The sequence below is a fragment of the Humulus lupulus genome, chromosome 2 (genome assembly GCF_963169125.1).
Source record: "Humulus lupulus chromosome 2, drHumLupu1.1, whole genome shotgun sequence".
Classification (NCBI taxonomy): domain Eukaryota; kingdom Viridiplantae; phylum Streptophyta; class Magnoliopsida; order Rosales; family Cannabaceae; genus Humulus; species Humulus lupulus.
This window is the reverse complement of record NC_084794.1, coordinates 99,696,806-99,710,506: the sequence shown is the minus strand read 5'-3', so window position 1 is coordinate 99,710,506 and position 13,701 is coordinate 99,696,806. Positions and strand designations below refer to the sequence as shown.

Sequence of the window (13,701 nt, the reverse complement as noted above, 5' to 3'; positions counted from 1 at the left end):
TTATTTGGTTTATGATACAGGTGTCTTATCAACTTTTCAAGAAAAAGCACTTGTTTTTTCGAAGTGTTAAAAGTTTTTCAAACACGATGCTTGTTGGATGTTTCTTCTGCTTGCTGAAGTTTTTTGCGACTCATCTTCATTTGTTTTTGGCTTTGAACAATAATTCAATTATCAAATTTAACCAAATATTAATTATTCCGAAACAATGAGTTTTGTTGGTTGGAGAAGATACATCCTCCAATTTGTACTCTACCATTTTCATTTTGAATAAAAATAAAGTTATTCCTAACAAAAAAAAACAATCTATTATCACACACATGATAGGTAAAAAGAGATAAATTTAAAAAATAGACCGAGCCTGAAGAGGAAACTCCTTTTGAGTGTACTTTACAACTATCCAAATAAATATAATTAGAGTCTGGAGGCAAAAATCCCTATGATCAGATTGTATTCTGAAAAAATAACAGTAACCAAAATTTCCAGGGAGAGGCTAAATGGCAAATAGCTGCATGTTGCCTCTTAACTATGTATATAGCATATAACTAACACGGATAAAAAGTCCTTATAGCAACTATTTCTTTTCTTTTTTTTTTAACTTACTTTAAAATAAAGGTATGGTCCACTCTCTGTTACTCATCTGCATGTGCAGAGCATTCATCTCCTCCACAATCTCTACCAGTGTCAATCAACCACTACTATTTGGAAAGGCAGATGCTCAACTCAAACGTAAAAGGGTAGTTCAGTCAGATCATAACTCATCATGAGACTTGGGTTCAGTGTCAACATTTTCATCTTCAGATCCCTCCGATTCTGATGCTGATTCGTTACTTTGAGTAGATTTCTCTTCAGAAGTTGTGTTCGAAGTCTTAGCTTCTTCCTCGTTGTTATCTGTTTCGATCTTAGCAGGTTTCTGGATCTTAGGCTTTGGCTTTGGAATTCTATTAACACTGGCAACCTGAGCAAAAGACCAAGCACATATAAATGAGAATATCACAAACATACAAAACAAAGGCACGCACATTGTAAAGCTGCACATTTTATTAACCGAAGAATTGCAGTAGTACCTTGTCTTGCACATCGTACACCTCCAAATAAACTTCTTCAGAAGTGAATGCCGGCTTGCTAAATGCAGTAGTCCTTCAAAAGGGAAGAAAAAAATGTAAGTCAACAATAGGGTTTTCTACCCCATCCCCATGCCATCTTATTAATATCAAATAAACAGACAACAAAATCCAGCTACAAATAACAACTGGTCTACGTAACACTAACTGCAATTACATCATCTCACATTAATTATTTCATGAATTGGGCATGATCTGAACCAAAACTAAGTAAATAAATTACAATTTACCTACATAGTTTACATTGGCACACATTCACCTGCAAATTACAAAATTATATTTAACAGATCGAGAAAGATAATAGAGTAAAATAACTTACTTCATTTGCTCAGCTTCCTTTTCATCCAACCAAGTCTTCAACTTTTCAGCCTCACTTAACACCTGAAAATCCCTCAATATTAAGTCATATAAAAAACTAATTTCTGGCATTCTTAAGAGTCACAATGCAACTACAGTTTATTCATAAAACAAGAGATTATAAACACCCAGGCTGCCAGAGTATGATTCAGCACCTCATCAATTTTCTCTTTAGGAAGCCAAGATTTGTTAGTCTCCCACTTGTGCACAATCTGTGAACAAACAGAAATTGCATGGGGAGGATCAGTACAACATAGCAACAGTCGAAATCCATAAACTTATACTACAACACCTAGTGTAGCAAATGTAAATTTAACGTTGGCTTTCAACATATGCAATGTATATTTGGTCTTTCTCTAGGTGCAGCAAACAGAGAATGAAACTTCTAAAGTGAAACAAGATGCTTATCAACGGAATAATCCATATGGAAATATTGAAGGCTTGACCAACTTATCATAATAATGAGAAGTGTATAATACTTGCATTCTTCACACTTGTAATATAAAGGAGCCGTAATCTTAATAATTTGCACCCAAATCTCTTGAACCAAGAACAAACACACTACTAGAATTTTGAATCAGAACCTGGCCCTTAATAATTTTGATATGAATATTAATTAAAGACTGCAAAAGTTGGACTCTGAAATGGTTTGTACAAAGCAATATAACAGCATAATATTTGTCCCTTGATAGGTTAATGGTGTCCATTGGCCCCAGAGCCGAAAGTCTTGTCAAATTTGTTTATTGTTCATGCTATAATAAACAAAGGGGTTACTAAAAGAAGAAAGGAACTTGAAGAAATTGAACTGGCCTCTCAACACACAAATGGAAAATTTGCATTCCCAATATAACCAATTAGTCAATTACTTCCTAATGACAAGCTAAAGATTTGAACAATCAATGCTTCTTCCCAAACATTATTTCTCACAAATCGCACCACAACGAATATGCATGCATACACACACAAACTTAACATAATAAAGATTAGTACTCATCATAAAAGTGTTTGAATGACCTGCTGCAGCTCGACAAGGTAACTTCTTGCATGTTTAACAGCTTCTGGCCGGGCTGTAAGCTCTTTCAATCTACAAGGAAAAAACTCAATCAACCTTCAGTAATGCATCCTCAGTCTAGCTCTCAAGTGATTTCAAAATCACATATGAAAAATTCACTCCAAAGAAAGTTTATGCCAAGTCAGCAAATCAAAATAGAACATACCTGAAAAACATTGGATCGCCAATAGCTTTTAACATATCAAGGTGTTCCTGAAACTCTTTGGCAGAAGCATCTTCACCATCCATATATAGCCACTCTTGAACCTGAGAAATTTTTTTGTGCCTTGATTAAAAAGAATTAAAATAAAAGACAGCGGTCTGAGTTAAATGGCTTAGCTGTCCAAAAACGAAGGCTAACCTCATCAAGCTTTTCAACGAAAGATTTACGCTCATCATCAGTAGAAATCTTTTGAACCTCCTCGGATGTTTCAAGCTGATGCCAAAAAAAATACAAGAAAAAGTCCATTAGAGAGTGCACAAATGAGCAAATTGTCTACCTTAAAAATCACTTCATTCTTCAAACAACAGATTACTAAATAAATTTTTAAAAAGGCCTCGAGCAGGAGGCTGGTATGCAGCTGGTAGAGGGGGAAAAGGGTTCAATGCAAAAGAGATACAGATTACTAAATAAACAACCAGAATCTGCAAACGAGCTAACATCATAAGTGGCCTATGTAAAGTTGGAAGCACCTTAGCCAATTTAAAAATATACACCAAAAGTGTGAGAAAAAAGGGAAATTCCAAAAGAAAATTACTATGAAAAAAAAACACATGATAACATCAAATCAACAACAATGAACAACCCCTCTAATATATGTCTCAAGATGGATGCTAAGGGAAGGGAAATGTGAGGATGTGCCACAATAACAAAACATAAAAAGGTTAAGAAACTCCAGAATTCCTACCTTGTCTTTTGTATTGTATATGTATGCTTCCAAATTATTTTTCAACTCTGCAGTTTTTCTTCGCTCTGCATCCTTTTTCTCTAATGCTTCTAGTTTACTTTTAGCTTCAGCAAAGGAAGCTTTTGAAAGAGACATTGCAGGACCCACTGTCTTCTCAATAATCTATATGTCATGAAAGTAAAAATCAACAAGAAGAGAAACAAGACTGCAAAATGAAAAGATCAAATGCCAATTTGAAGAATGAATAAAACTTCAATTGGCTGATCAATTTATTTGTACCTTCAATGGAATCCTGAAAGTTCTCTTTTTTAGCTTTTTTTCAGTACCAGTATCTGTAGCACTCTGTTCTTCACCAGAGTTTGTTGAAGCATTATTAGTGCCTGCATTATTAGTGCCTGCATCATCATGTGAATTGGCACTGCTTTCTTCTGAAGTGTTTTTAGCACCAACTTCAAGAGATATGTTGGCAGAAGCAATAGTTGAGTTCTCAACTGTCACATTCTTCTTAGGAACTTCTACCCACTCAGTTATTTCAATAACAGCATCTGCCCGATCCAAAGACAAAATTCCACTTCTACTCAGAGAGAAATGCAGATTTGCCTTAATGGGGGATGACAAATTCCGAGAAGCATACCTAAGTTAAATAAGTAGATATACACATAAAAACCATATTAGTGTATATCTGATGCTCACATGATAATGTGGTTACAGTATGCTTAATATCAACAAGGTAGAATAGAATCATGATCCACAAATAAAATAAAGGATGTATAATAATATTACTTTTCATTAGCATCTGTCAGACCAGACAGATCATACTGAGCAACAATTGGAGAGGTCACTCCAGGTGGTAGAAGACTTTCACTCCCATAAGCGAGTGAAACTTCAAAATCTTTGTCATGAACAATGGATCTGAACATCTACAGTATGCAGAAACAAGTACATAATTAGTAAAATTGATAAGAATGACATAATTAAACCAGTATCTAACACCTGTTCTATGTCTACCTCTCACAGTTTCTATGTGTTGCAATCTATTACCTTGCTGGGTATTTTTTTCATTCTCTGTACCAGTAATTGTCTAGTACTTTCATCTTTCAAAAGCCCAGGGCCATCTAACTCAACTACAAACTCGTAGGGAGAACCATCAACCATCCCAAGCTTGCGATTCAACTTGATTCCATCACTTAAATTTGCAGCATGCAGTGCTGCACCCAGAACTATAGCTTCATCGGCATCAAGATGTCTATCCAAGTCTTTCCTTCCAAGAAAATCCTGAAGCTTGGCCTGTTACGAAAGAAAAAAAAAATCGTTTCCCAGTCATTCTTCTTATATCTACCAAATGAAAGATCATTCTTTTACCAAATGATGTCATCTACCTACTTCAAAAATCAGTATGTAGCAACATGCAACATGACAAAAAAAAAGCCTAAACAATCATTGAACGGAAAAATAATTTTATGCATACAGAATTGAAACCAAGGAGCTTTTCTTGCACATATAGATGCAAGAGGAAGAAGACCAACCTGCAATTTTGGCACTCTTGTAGCACCTCCTATCAACTCCACTGCATATATCTCATCAACAGTTAGACCAGAATGCTTAAGAACATCTTTCACAGGGATAAGAGATTGTTCCCACAGATCCTGACAGAGCTCTTCAAACTTCTCACGAGATACGGTGCTCCTGAAAAAAAATATATATAAATCTCAGATAAGAATATAAATCGCATTCACCTTATTTCTTTACCAACAATTTATATATGGTTACAAATGCAAGTTGATAGATTATAAAATGGGCTATACTATTTTAGTACCCTATTGTTTCTCTTGGAACCATCTTAGTACTCTGTTATTGTAAACCAATTCAAAATTGTACTTTTTCACTAAATTTGGTAAATATTTTTTATCAAAAATTTATAAATATGTTTTAAATCTACAAAGAATTTAAATGAAATTTTTTTAAACATATTTGTAAACTATTTGTCAATAAAAAAAATATTAACCAAAAGTAGTGAAAACTTACAATTTTGAACTGATTTACAATATACAACGTATCGAAATAGTATTAATTAAACAACATGATACTAAGTTAGTTCTAAGACAAATAATAAATTACTAAAATGGTATATTCCTATTATAAAATGATATAGTTGGCCAATAAAAATAGGTTGCAACAAGAAATTAGAAAATTTACTTCGCCAACTTGATAAATCTTTGTCACAGAACAAACTAAGATATGATGCGGAAAATGTTCACAAATTCTACCAAATCAAGAAATAAAAGTTACAGCTTTTAGTCAACAAACTACAATCTTATTTTTACTTGATTCGTTTCTTCTTTTTTTTTCTTATTTTCATCATTCCTGCAGAAAGAAAAGCACTTCAATAAATGATCTCTAATCATGATAAGAAATAAGGTTTGAGCTATTTCATTTTAATAACATTCAAGTGAGTTTTGTATTGTTAGCAACATAAAATGGAGTCAAACTATAAGATAAAGTCATCAGTATGATGCATGATAGATAAAGAAAGATACATATATAATACTCTAAGAACGTTGCATTTATAACCTCTATGGCAATAATCAACAAAAAATGCTCAAATTCTAATCTAAAAGCCCTGTGTATTAGATAATTTTACACAATTATTCTCACACACGTTCTTTAGATGAATTCCTCCTTGGGATGGTACATGATTAAGAGATATAAAATAAATAAAAAAACTACACCTAAATCACTTCTCACTCTACCGATCTTATCTGCTAATTAGAAACTAATCTGTTACCAATAATTTGAAACTTTTCAATATTATATTATCAGGTTTCAAATTCCAAACCTGAAGTCTCGATCATCATAGAGTGATTCTACTGATATTGGTGCCATCGTGTTAGCACTTAGAATTTCCTTTGTTCGTTTGACCTGCTTCTTCAGTTTAGCCATTGCCTTGGGAAACTTCCTCACGTCAACTCCATTGCCAACCTGTTTATTAAACTCATCTGCAAAGTATTCAACCAATCTTAACTCCATATTTTGACCGCCAAGTTCTGGATTCCATCTGACATCTTTGACCTGCACAGATGCTGTGAGCTTAGTAGGTGCTAGAAGTTAAAGACCAAGTAAAACAGCTAAACAATAAGTAGAAAAATATACATATCAGCCAACGAAAAATACCTACAAAAGGTCAAATTAAGTAGAAACCTTACCTGAAACTGGTTAACCGAGACAGTTTTCCCAAACTCTTTGGACTTGTACGCTGAGAAATACACAAGGGCTGCATAAGTACTGCTTGATCCCATATCATAGAAAATAACATGTCTCGATTCGTTTGAGAAATCTTTGTCAATTCCATACTGCAAAGCAGCACCAGAATGCTCATTTAACAATGAAAGAACATTAATCCCAGCCAACTGAGCTGCCTGAACCAACCCTTTTCGCTCGGCTTGGCCAAAATATGGTGGCACTGTAATTACAGCATCCTTTACAGGAACTTTCGCATGAAACTCTGCTAAATTAGCAGCATAACTCAAAACCATTGCCACTAATTCCTCAACAGAGAAACTACCAACATTGTCATCAATTTTGAAACTCGCAGTTCCCCTGGAGTCTTCCTTAATATCAAATGGTAAGTATAATGAATCTATAGCCGCCTTCGTATGGCTAAAAGGTTTCCCAATCAAGTCCCTAATTTGGGAAAAGACTTTATCAGGATACCGGGCGACTAGCCCTGCGGCTTCTTCACCTAGAAGACGATCCCCAGATTGGAATGCCACAATGGCCGGAGACTTCCGCTTCGACATCTCATTGATTGCGATAGAAATTGGGCTCTGTCCAGGTTTCAGATTCACAACCGCAACTTTCACCCATTCTGAACCTAGATCTATGCTTAAAACTGCGGATTGGGAGGGAGACAAAGCAAGGCAAAAGACGCATAAGAATAATCCTAGCTTAAACAAGATCGAAGCCATCCTAAATTACGTTAGAAACCCTAAGAAAACTTCAATCGTCGTCTCTGGTCTCTGTACATCACAAAAACAAGAAAAGAACACTAATTAGAGTTCCGCAAACTATTTCATCAACAAAGATTAATTCAACACTTTCACTAATTATACATTTTAGCCATGATTAACAAGAAAATATGAATTCAAATTAGCAAAACTTCAATATAAAGCGTTGAAATTCAAAAGTCGAGTTTCATTTGCCTAAGGACTATAACATGACCATGGAATTAGCTTCACCAATGCTTCATTTCGTGATGAAGCTAAAAGAAAAATGGAATCAAACGATGGAGACTGACCAGTAATTTTCAGATCGCATTTTCCAGAAGCCCGTATCAAGATTATTTTTTCTGTTTGGTTGACTGGAAAACGTAACAAGAGGGAAACAGAAAATAAAAAAGTTTCTCCGAAACACGCACAGTCACACATGCTCCAGAAAATAGAGTTCTCTTATATACGTTAATGACGGGGATGCTGACGTGGAAATTACTATTGCAGTTGGAACCAATAAGAGAACCACAGATGGCATTAGGTACACGTGGTAACCACTGAGACGCTCTGTGGTGTTGTGCTCACGCTGTCGGGTCCCTTGTGTCTGAGACCGTGTGATCTTCACTTCAGAACTACGAGTTAGAAACTTAACTGGGCTGGGTGTGATGAGAATTGGGCTTCAAAATGCACACAATATGAAGCGAAGAAATTACATTTATATGAGATTTTGAACTGGGTGTGTAAAAATATGGCTTTTATTCAAAAAAAAAAAAATTTAATTTATGATTTTTTTTAAGAATTTTATTTTTATGGATTTATTTTCTAATATTTTTTTATAAAAGTTAGTTTATGCCATAATTTTACTCTCACTCAAGTTTTATTAATTTGGAAGAGTATGTTTGTAATTTGATTATTATTTTTTTGGCTTATTTCTTTTTTTTATATTACTAATTTTATATTAAATTTTTCTTTAGTTGTTTTGAAATTTTTTTTGTAATATGAATTGTGTTTAAAATTATTTTTTATTTATTATAAACATTTTTTCTTTTTTTTTTAGATTGTACGTTTTTTTTTTCAAATCTTGGGTAAAATAACTAGTTACTTGATTGATCTTTGGTAGTTATGTAAAAAAATCCTAGAGCTAGATTAAATAACATGTACCAGAAGGGGTAACCAGTTATCCTGAGAGGATTAACTTTCTGTCACAAGAGGGGTAACTAGTTACCATAAGAGAGGTGATGGGTTATTCATATTAAATATGAAAAGAAACATCAAATTTGAAAGAAAAAAAAGGAAGAATAAGTAACTATGATTTTAGTAACATAGGTAACCAGTTACCATAAAGAACCTAGAAATATACACACACAGTAGAACGTGAAGGTAACCAGTTACCCCCAGAAATATACACACAAAGAATGGCCAGTAGTTCCTCCACCTTGCAGACACGGGCCCTCATGTCCTCCACTTCTATCTGGAGCTGTGAGTGTTCCTCCAAGGGGACCATAGTCTCCTAGAGCTGAGGCAATTCTTCCTGAGCCTGGGCCAGCTCCTCCCGAGCCTTCTTCAGTTCAAAAGACCACCTCAGCACGATGTCTCCAAGCTATTGGTTGAGGACCACAATCTGTCAAATCAGAGTATCAAATCAGCCAAAAAGATCGAGAAATAAACATTGAATTGAGGTAAACATTAGGAGACTTACCCTCAAGGAAGAATGACGGTTGGTGGCTATTACCAAAACCTCGTTATCGCTACCACAACGGGCGAAGCTGCTAGCAGGCATCTCGCAGAGGGACCCCGCTAACCCTTGAAGAATCTTCGCGCCAAGCAGCACATCCTTATCTCCTAATCTCCCTGCAAGGAAATGCTCCAACTCCTCGTGGCAAGGAGGAACAACGGGATCCTTCGGCCAGCCCTCGTGCAGAAACTCAGCAAGGAGTTTAAAGTCCTCATTGCCTTCATCAATGCAGGCATTGTAGTACTCAACAATCTGCCTGTGCGCATCCAATTCCTCCCCGTCATAGTGTTCCAGGAAGACTATCAACCAAGGTACCTTGACTGGAGGGGAGTCGGACACGTTGGAAGGGATTTCCTTACTTTTCCCAAAGAGTCCCCCATCTTGAGGGGAGGAAGCCTCAAGGTCAATGACCTAGTCGAGAACCGTCGTGCTCGGGGTGAGGACTCGTGGAGCAGCCGCAGAAGATGCTTGGATAACTGGGGCTAGAGCTGCAGTGGCTGGGGGTGTGGGCACCGTGGTTGGTGTCTTCAGGAGATATATCTGAGAAGGTCCCGACACCCTCTAACACTTCGACCTGACCAGTTCAGACAGGCCCATGCTTTCTGCACAAAGGAAACAAACTGATTAGTCACTCGGAAGGGAAGGAAAACCAAAAACAAGTAAAAATGTGTGCGAGACTAAGTATAAATCTCCTTGGGAGCCTCACCGCGATCAGGCTCCTCATAGTGGAGGACAGAATGGGAGAATTCGCGGATGAGTCGACCCATCTTCTGCGTCAGAATTGTCTCGTACTAACAAAACCACATGGCATGCATGGTCGTCATCTCGCCAAGAGGCACGAAATCTTGGGGATGCCTCCTCCTCCTCGGATTGCAGAGGAACACATCGATGAGGTCCTGATAGTCTTGATACTCGTCCTCGGACCAACGAGACCCTGAGACTTGGCCGCACTCAAGAAGCAAGGGAGAAAATGACGAATGGTCGAGACTAGTTCCCTCCCCTACATGCTTAGCATAATGAAGGACAATTGGGGATTTAGCTTGAGGCATGGATGACGACTCAATCCCCGCCTCGAGCTCTGCCTTGAGCTCTTCGTCTTCCTTTGCCTCCGTGGCTGCCTTGATGGCGAGGATGCTCTCTGCATGCTCCTCATGAAGGTGCTGCGTGTATTGAAATTGCGCACATAGTCCATGTAGAGCCTCGCCACCTGCCGAGATTGCTTCGAGTCCTGAAATTTGGTAAGGACCACCAGGCTTATGCTCTGCCCTGCCTGCAGTAGCCCATACTGTCGAAGATGGGCATCGGTGACGAGGAAGGGGAGTTCCAACTCCTCGTCACGAAGGGTGTTCATCGCCCTAAGTTTTTCGTCAAAGGAGTCAACGAAAGGTGTGTGACAATAGGGACCTGGTAAGAGATGTTTTTAAGATCAAGGATCAATTATGAGCCGAATACTATCGGACGAAATCATGCGAGGACAAAGGTGCTTACCAACTATAGCAAATTCTAAGAGTAGGGTGGGATTGGTCCTCTTTGGGAACCCATTCGCCCAAAAGAATTGATCCTTGTAGTTCCGAGCATAATTCTCGTAGCCACTCGGAGCTTTGTACCTTCTCTCGGGAATTGTGTGATTCATCAGGGTGTAGTACCCGCCATTTTCCCCCTTCTTTGAACACTGTCGAAAGTTGTAGACGTATAATATTTCAGCGGGGGACGAGGTGGGCCAGTTCTGCCTCTTGTACAAAACTTAGAGTCCAACCAGTACCCGATATCCATTCGGGAACAACTGGAAGGGAGTGATGCCGACGAACTTGAGGAAGTCGACATAGTATTGGTGTAATGGCAGTGTTGCACCAGCCTGGAGATGGGAGGCACTCTAGGGCCCGAGCCCATGATTCCTCTCGTGCACCCTCTCGTCCTCCCGGGACAAGCGCACTAGCATCTCACGAGCATCCACCACGTAGTGGTCGAGAATCTTCTCCAAGGCACCTCAGTGTCGTAGCTTGCTGGGGATGTCCTCTGCCTCAAACCCAGTAGCAGTGTATGTGTTGTCCAACGGCGTCGGGCCTGCATTAGCCTTTTCCTCTGATAGGCCTGCTCGAAGGGGTCTCGTCTCCACTGGGTCAAAGCTCTCTCGTACTACGAGGGCTTGATTTCTACCAGCCACTTGTTTCCCCTTCTCGGGGTGTTGCCTCGCTTCTCGAGTCCTTTGGAGGATCTCGGTGTCAAAGGCGTAAAATCCTTGTTTATGTAATTGGTGGAGCTCCTTGGACATCTGAAACAACAAACCAAGCAGTTAGCACCTTGTCCCGGAGAAAGGTGGGTCAAAGCGAGAATCCCTAAGACTACTGCTTAGGGAGGAGAAGAAAGAATTTCTAAAGGCTTGGGATGTCCTCGAAACTGAAAAATTAGCACCAAAGAACACCATCGGAACTTATGAACACTACCGGAATCTGGGGATTTTCTAGATTTCGGTCGAGTGTCCAAAAAGGTAAAAGTTACCCAAGGTGGGCAATAGGTCATCTTGGCGACTCCTAACACCAAAATGCACCTAATACGACTTGTAAAGGGTCAAAACTTCCCCTCAAAATACCACAAAAGCCCATTCCTAAGCATGCATCTAAAGTCCCAAATTAAACCCAATGCAAACACGAAACCAGTAAATACTTACTCGAGATATAGTGTCGGTAAGTGCTTAAACGGTTCGGACTCTGAAGAAGCCCAAAAGTACGACGACTCTCGCCAATCATCTAGACTTGCAAAAGAAACTCTGGAACGGTTGAAGGATTGGGAAGTTTAGGGAAGAAGATAGAGTGTTGGGGCTTTCGATTTTTGAATGGTAAAAGTGTTTGCTTAAAGGCAGTTATCGAGTTTTATACTCAGAACTTGGAGGGGAAGTGTAACGACCCCAAATTTGCTAATAAGGCTTAAGGGCCTTGATTAGTGTTCCGGGAGGGCATAATTGAGCTATAAGTGATTTGAATGAGTTTATTGATTTAAATGCATAATTATATGATTAAAAAAATGCTCGTATGATTATATGAATGTAAATGTGATATATATAGTGTTATATTATTTTATAATATAATGTAATATTATATTATTTTATAATATAATGTTTTAGATTAAATAAATGTGACATAGAGTGTCACATATTGTAACATATAATAGAGAGTTACATTATTTGGATATATGTGAAATATCCAAACATGTAACATATTTGGTGTTACAAATTCATCACAAATTTGTAACTCCTAAATATCATCCATTATTGTGTAGATTTGTTGTTACACAATATTGAGATGAATTTCTTAAAGCCATATGAGAAATGGCTGATAGAGATGTGATTTTAACTCCCATATTGTGTATGGAAGTTACAAAATCAAGTGGGAATAAATTGGAACGTTTTGGAAAAAAACTGAAAAATGTGTTGCTGAAATTGACTGAGGGCCGCGGCGCCTGGAACTAGCGCCGTGGCCCTAATGCCTGACAGCTTCTATAATTTTAGTTTTTTATCCAACTTTGAACGATTCCAACAGCTTAGTAACTCCCAATTCTCTATTTTAATTCCATAAAACACCCAATTAATCATTGTTAACAGCCATGGGGTTGGTGGAATTTGAAATTCAAAGGGTTTCTCTAAACTCTATAAATAGGAGCCTAATGCTCACTTGTAAGACACACCATTTCTATCCACTAGAGCACTTGGCTAGAAACACCTTGAGGCTTGATTATTCCAGAAAGCATTTCCAAAATCTGAGAGAGATCCCTTAGTGCTTGAGTTAGGGGGAAATAAGCTTTTGGACAAAGGTTTTAAACCTTGTTCAAGTTGGTGATCCCCAATCCTCTTCACTTAGGTTGTGTAAGTGAGAGTTTGTTTGTGGTTTATGTTCTTCCTTTTATTCTATTGTTCTTTTTCTTATTCTCTTGTTTTATTTACTTGTATATTTTGTTTAAGAGTTGTAATCTCTTCATTTGGTCCGAACACTTTATTTTATTTGTAACTTTTGTTTTGAGTTGTACTTTACTATTCTTTTCTTCTTCATCATCTTCTTCATTTCCTTTGTTTTATATGTATTTTCAGTTATAGAGTTGTAACACTTTATTTAATCAATCTTGTCCATTGTAATATTTTGCATAGAGTTGTAACATTATCTTACCATTTCCATTGAGGCAATATTATTTTTCCTAACATATAGTATTTATGATAACCACATTATTATGTGGGCAGGTTTGCAGAATACGACTTGAGGCGATCCTAGGGAGCTAGATAGCGGGAAAAGTCACAACGGGGCTTAATATTTGACTTTGGATAAGTCAGGGGTATTTTAGGTATCAGGTAGTTATTTAGACTATCGGGTTATGAAAATTAATATATGGAGATATATTTGAGGTTAGGAAGTCTAGGCGGGAATATTGGGGAATTTTACCGTTTTGCCCTCGGGGACGTTTCCGGCACCCCGAGCCTCGGGGTTTGACCTTAGTAACCAAGGTTAGACTTAGCCAAAAGCAGATGATAGTGGAACAAAAAAAAATAGACCGACTT

At 37.7% G+C, this 13,701-nt stretch overlaps 1 protein-coding gene across 1 annotated transcript; it reads right to left on the bottom strand.

Moving 5' to 3' along the window:
* Positions 1-321: 321 nt before the first annotated feature.
* LOC133818280 (heat shock 70 kDa protein 17) lies at positions 322-7,884 on the bottom strand. The gene is made up of 15 exons (XM_062251058.1): positions 7,732-7,884; positions 6,641-7,453; positions 6,274-6,506; positions 4,964-5,123; positions 4,479-4,724; positions 4,221-4,357; positions 3,717-4,071; positions 3,438-3,599; positions 2,891-2,965; positions 2,696-2,796; positions 2,493-2,562; positions 1,634-1,690; positions 1,441-1,502; positions 1,065-1,137; positions 322-955 (listed from the first exon to the last, which is right to left on the bottom strand). Exons 2-15 carry the CDS (start codon positions 7,400-7,402, stop codon positions 749-751), a joined length of 2,700 nt encoding a protein of 899 aa, XP_062107042.1. The 5' UTR covers positions 7,403-7,453; positions 7,732-7,884; the 3' UTR covers positions 322-748.
* Positions 7,885-13,701: the final 5,817 nt, after the last annotated feature.

Coding starts and splice junctions, on each gene's coding strand:
- LOC133818280 (XM_062251058.1), bottom strand. CDS start 7,402: ATGGCTTCGATCTTGTTTAAGCTAGGATTATTCTTATGCGTCTTTTGC. Junction 5,124..6,273: donor TATGATGATCGAGACTTCAG/GTTTGGAATTTG, acceptor ATTTTTTTTCAG/GAGCACCGTATCTCGTGAGA. Junction 2,563..2,695: donor GGCGATCCAATGTTTTTCAG/GTATGTTCTATT, acceptor TTTTCCTTGTAG/ATTGAAAGAGCTTACAGCCC.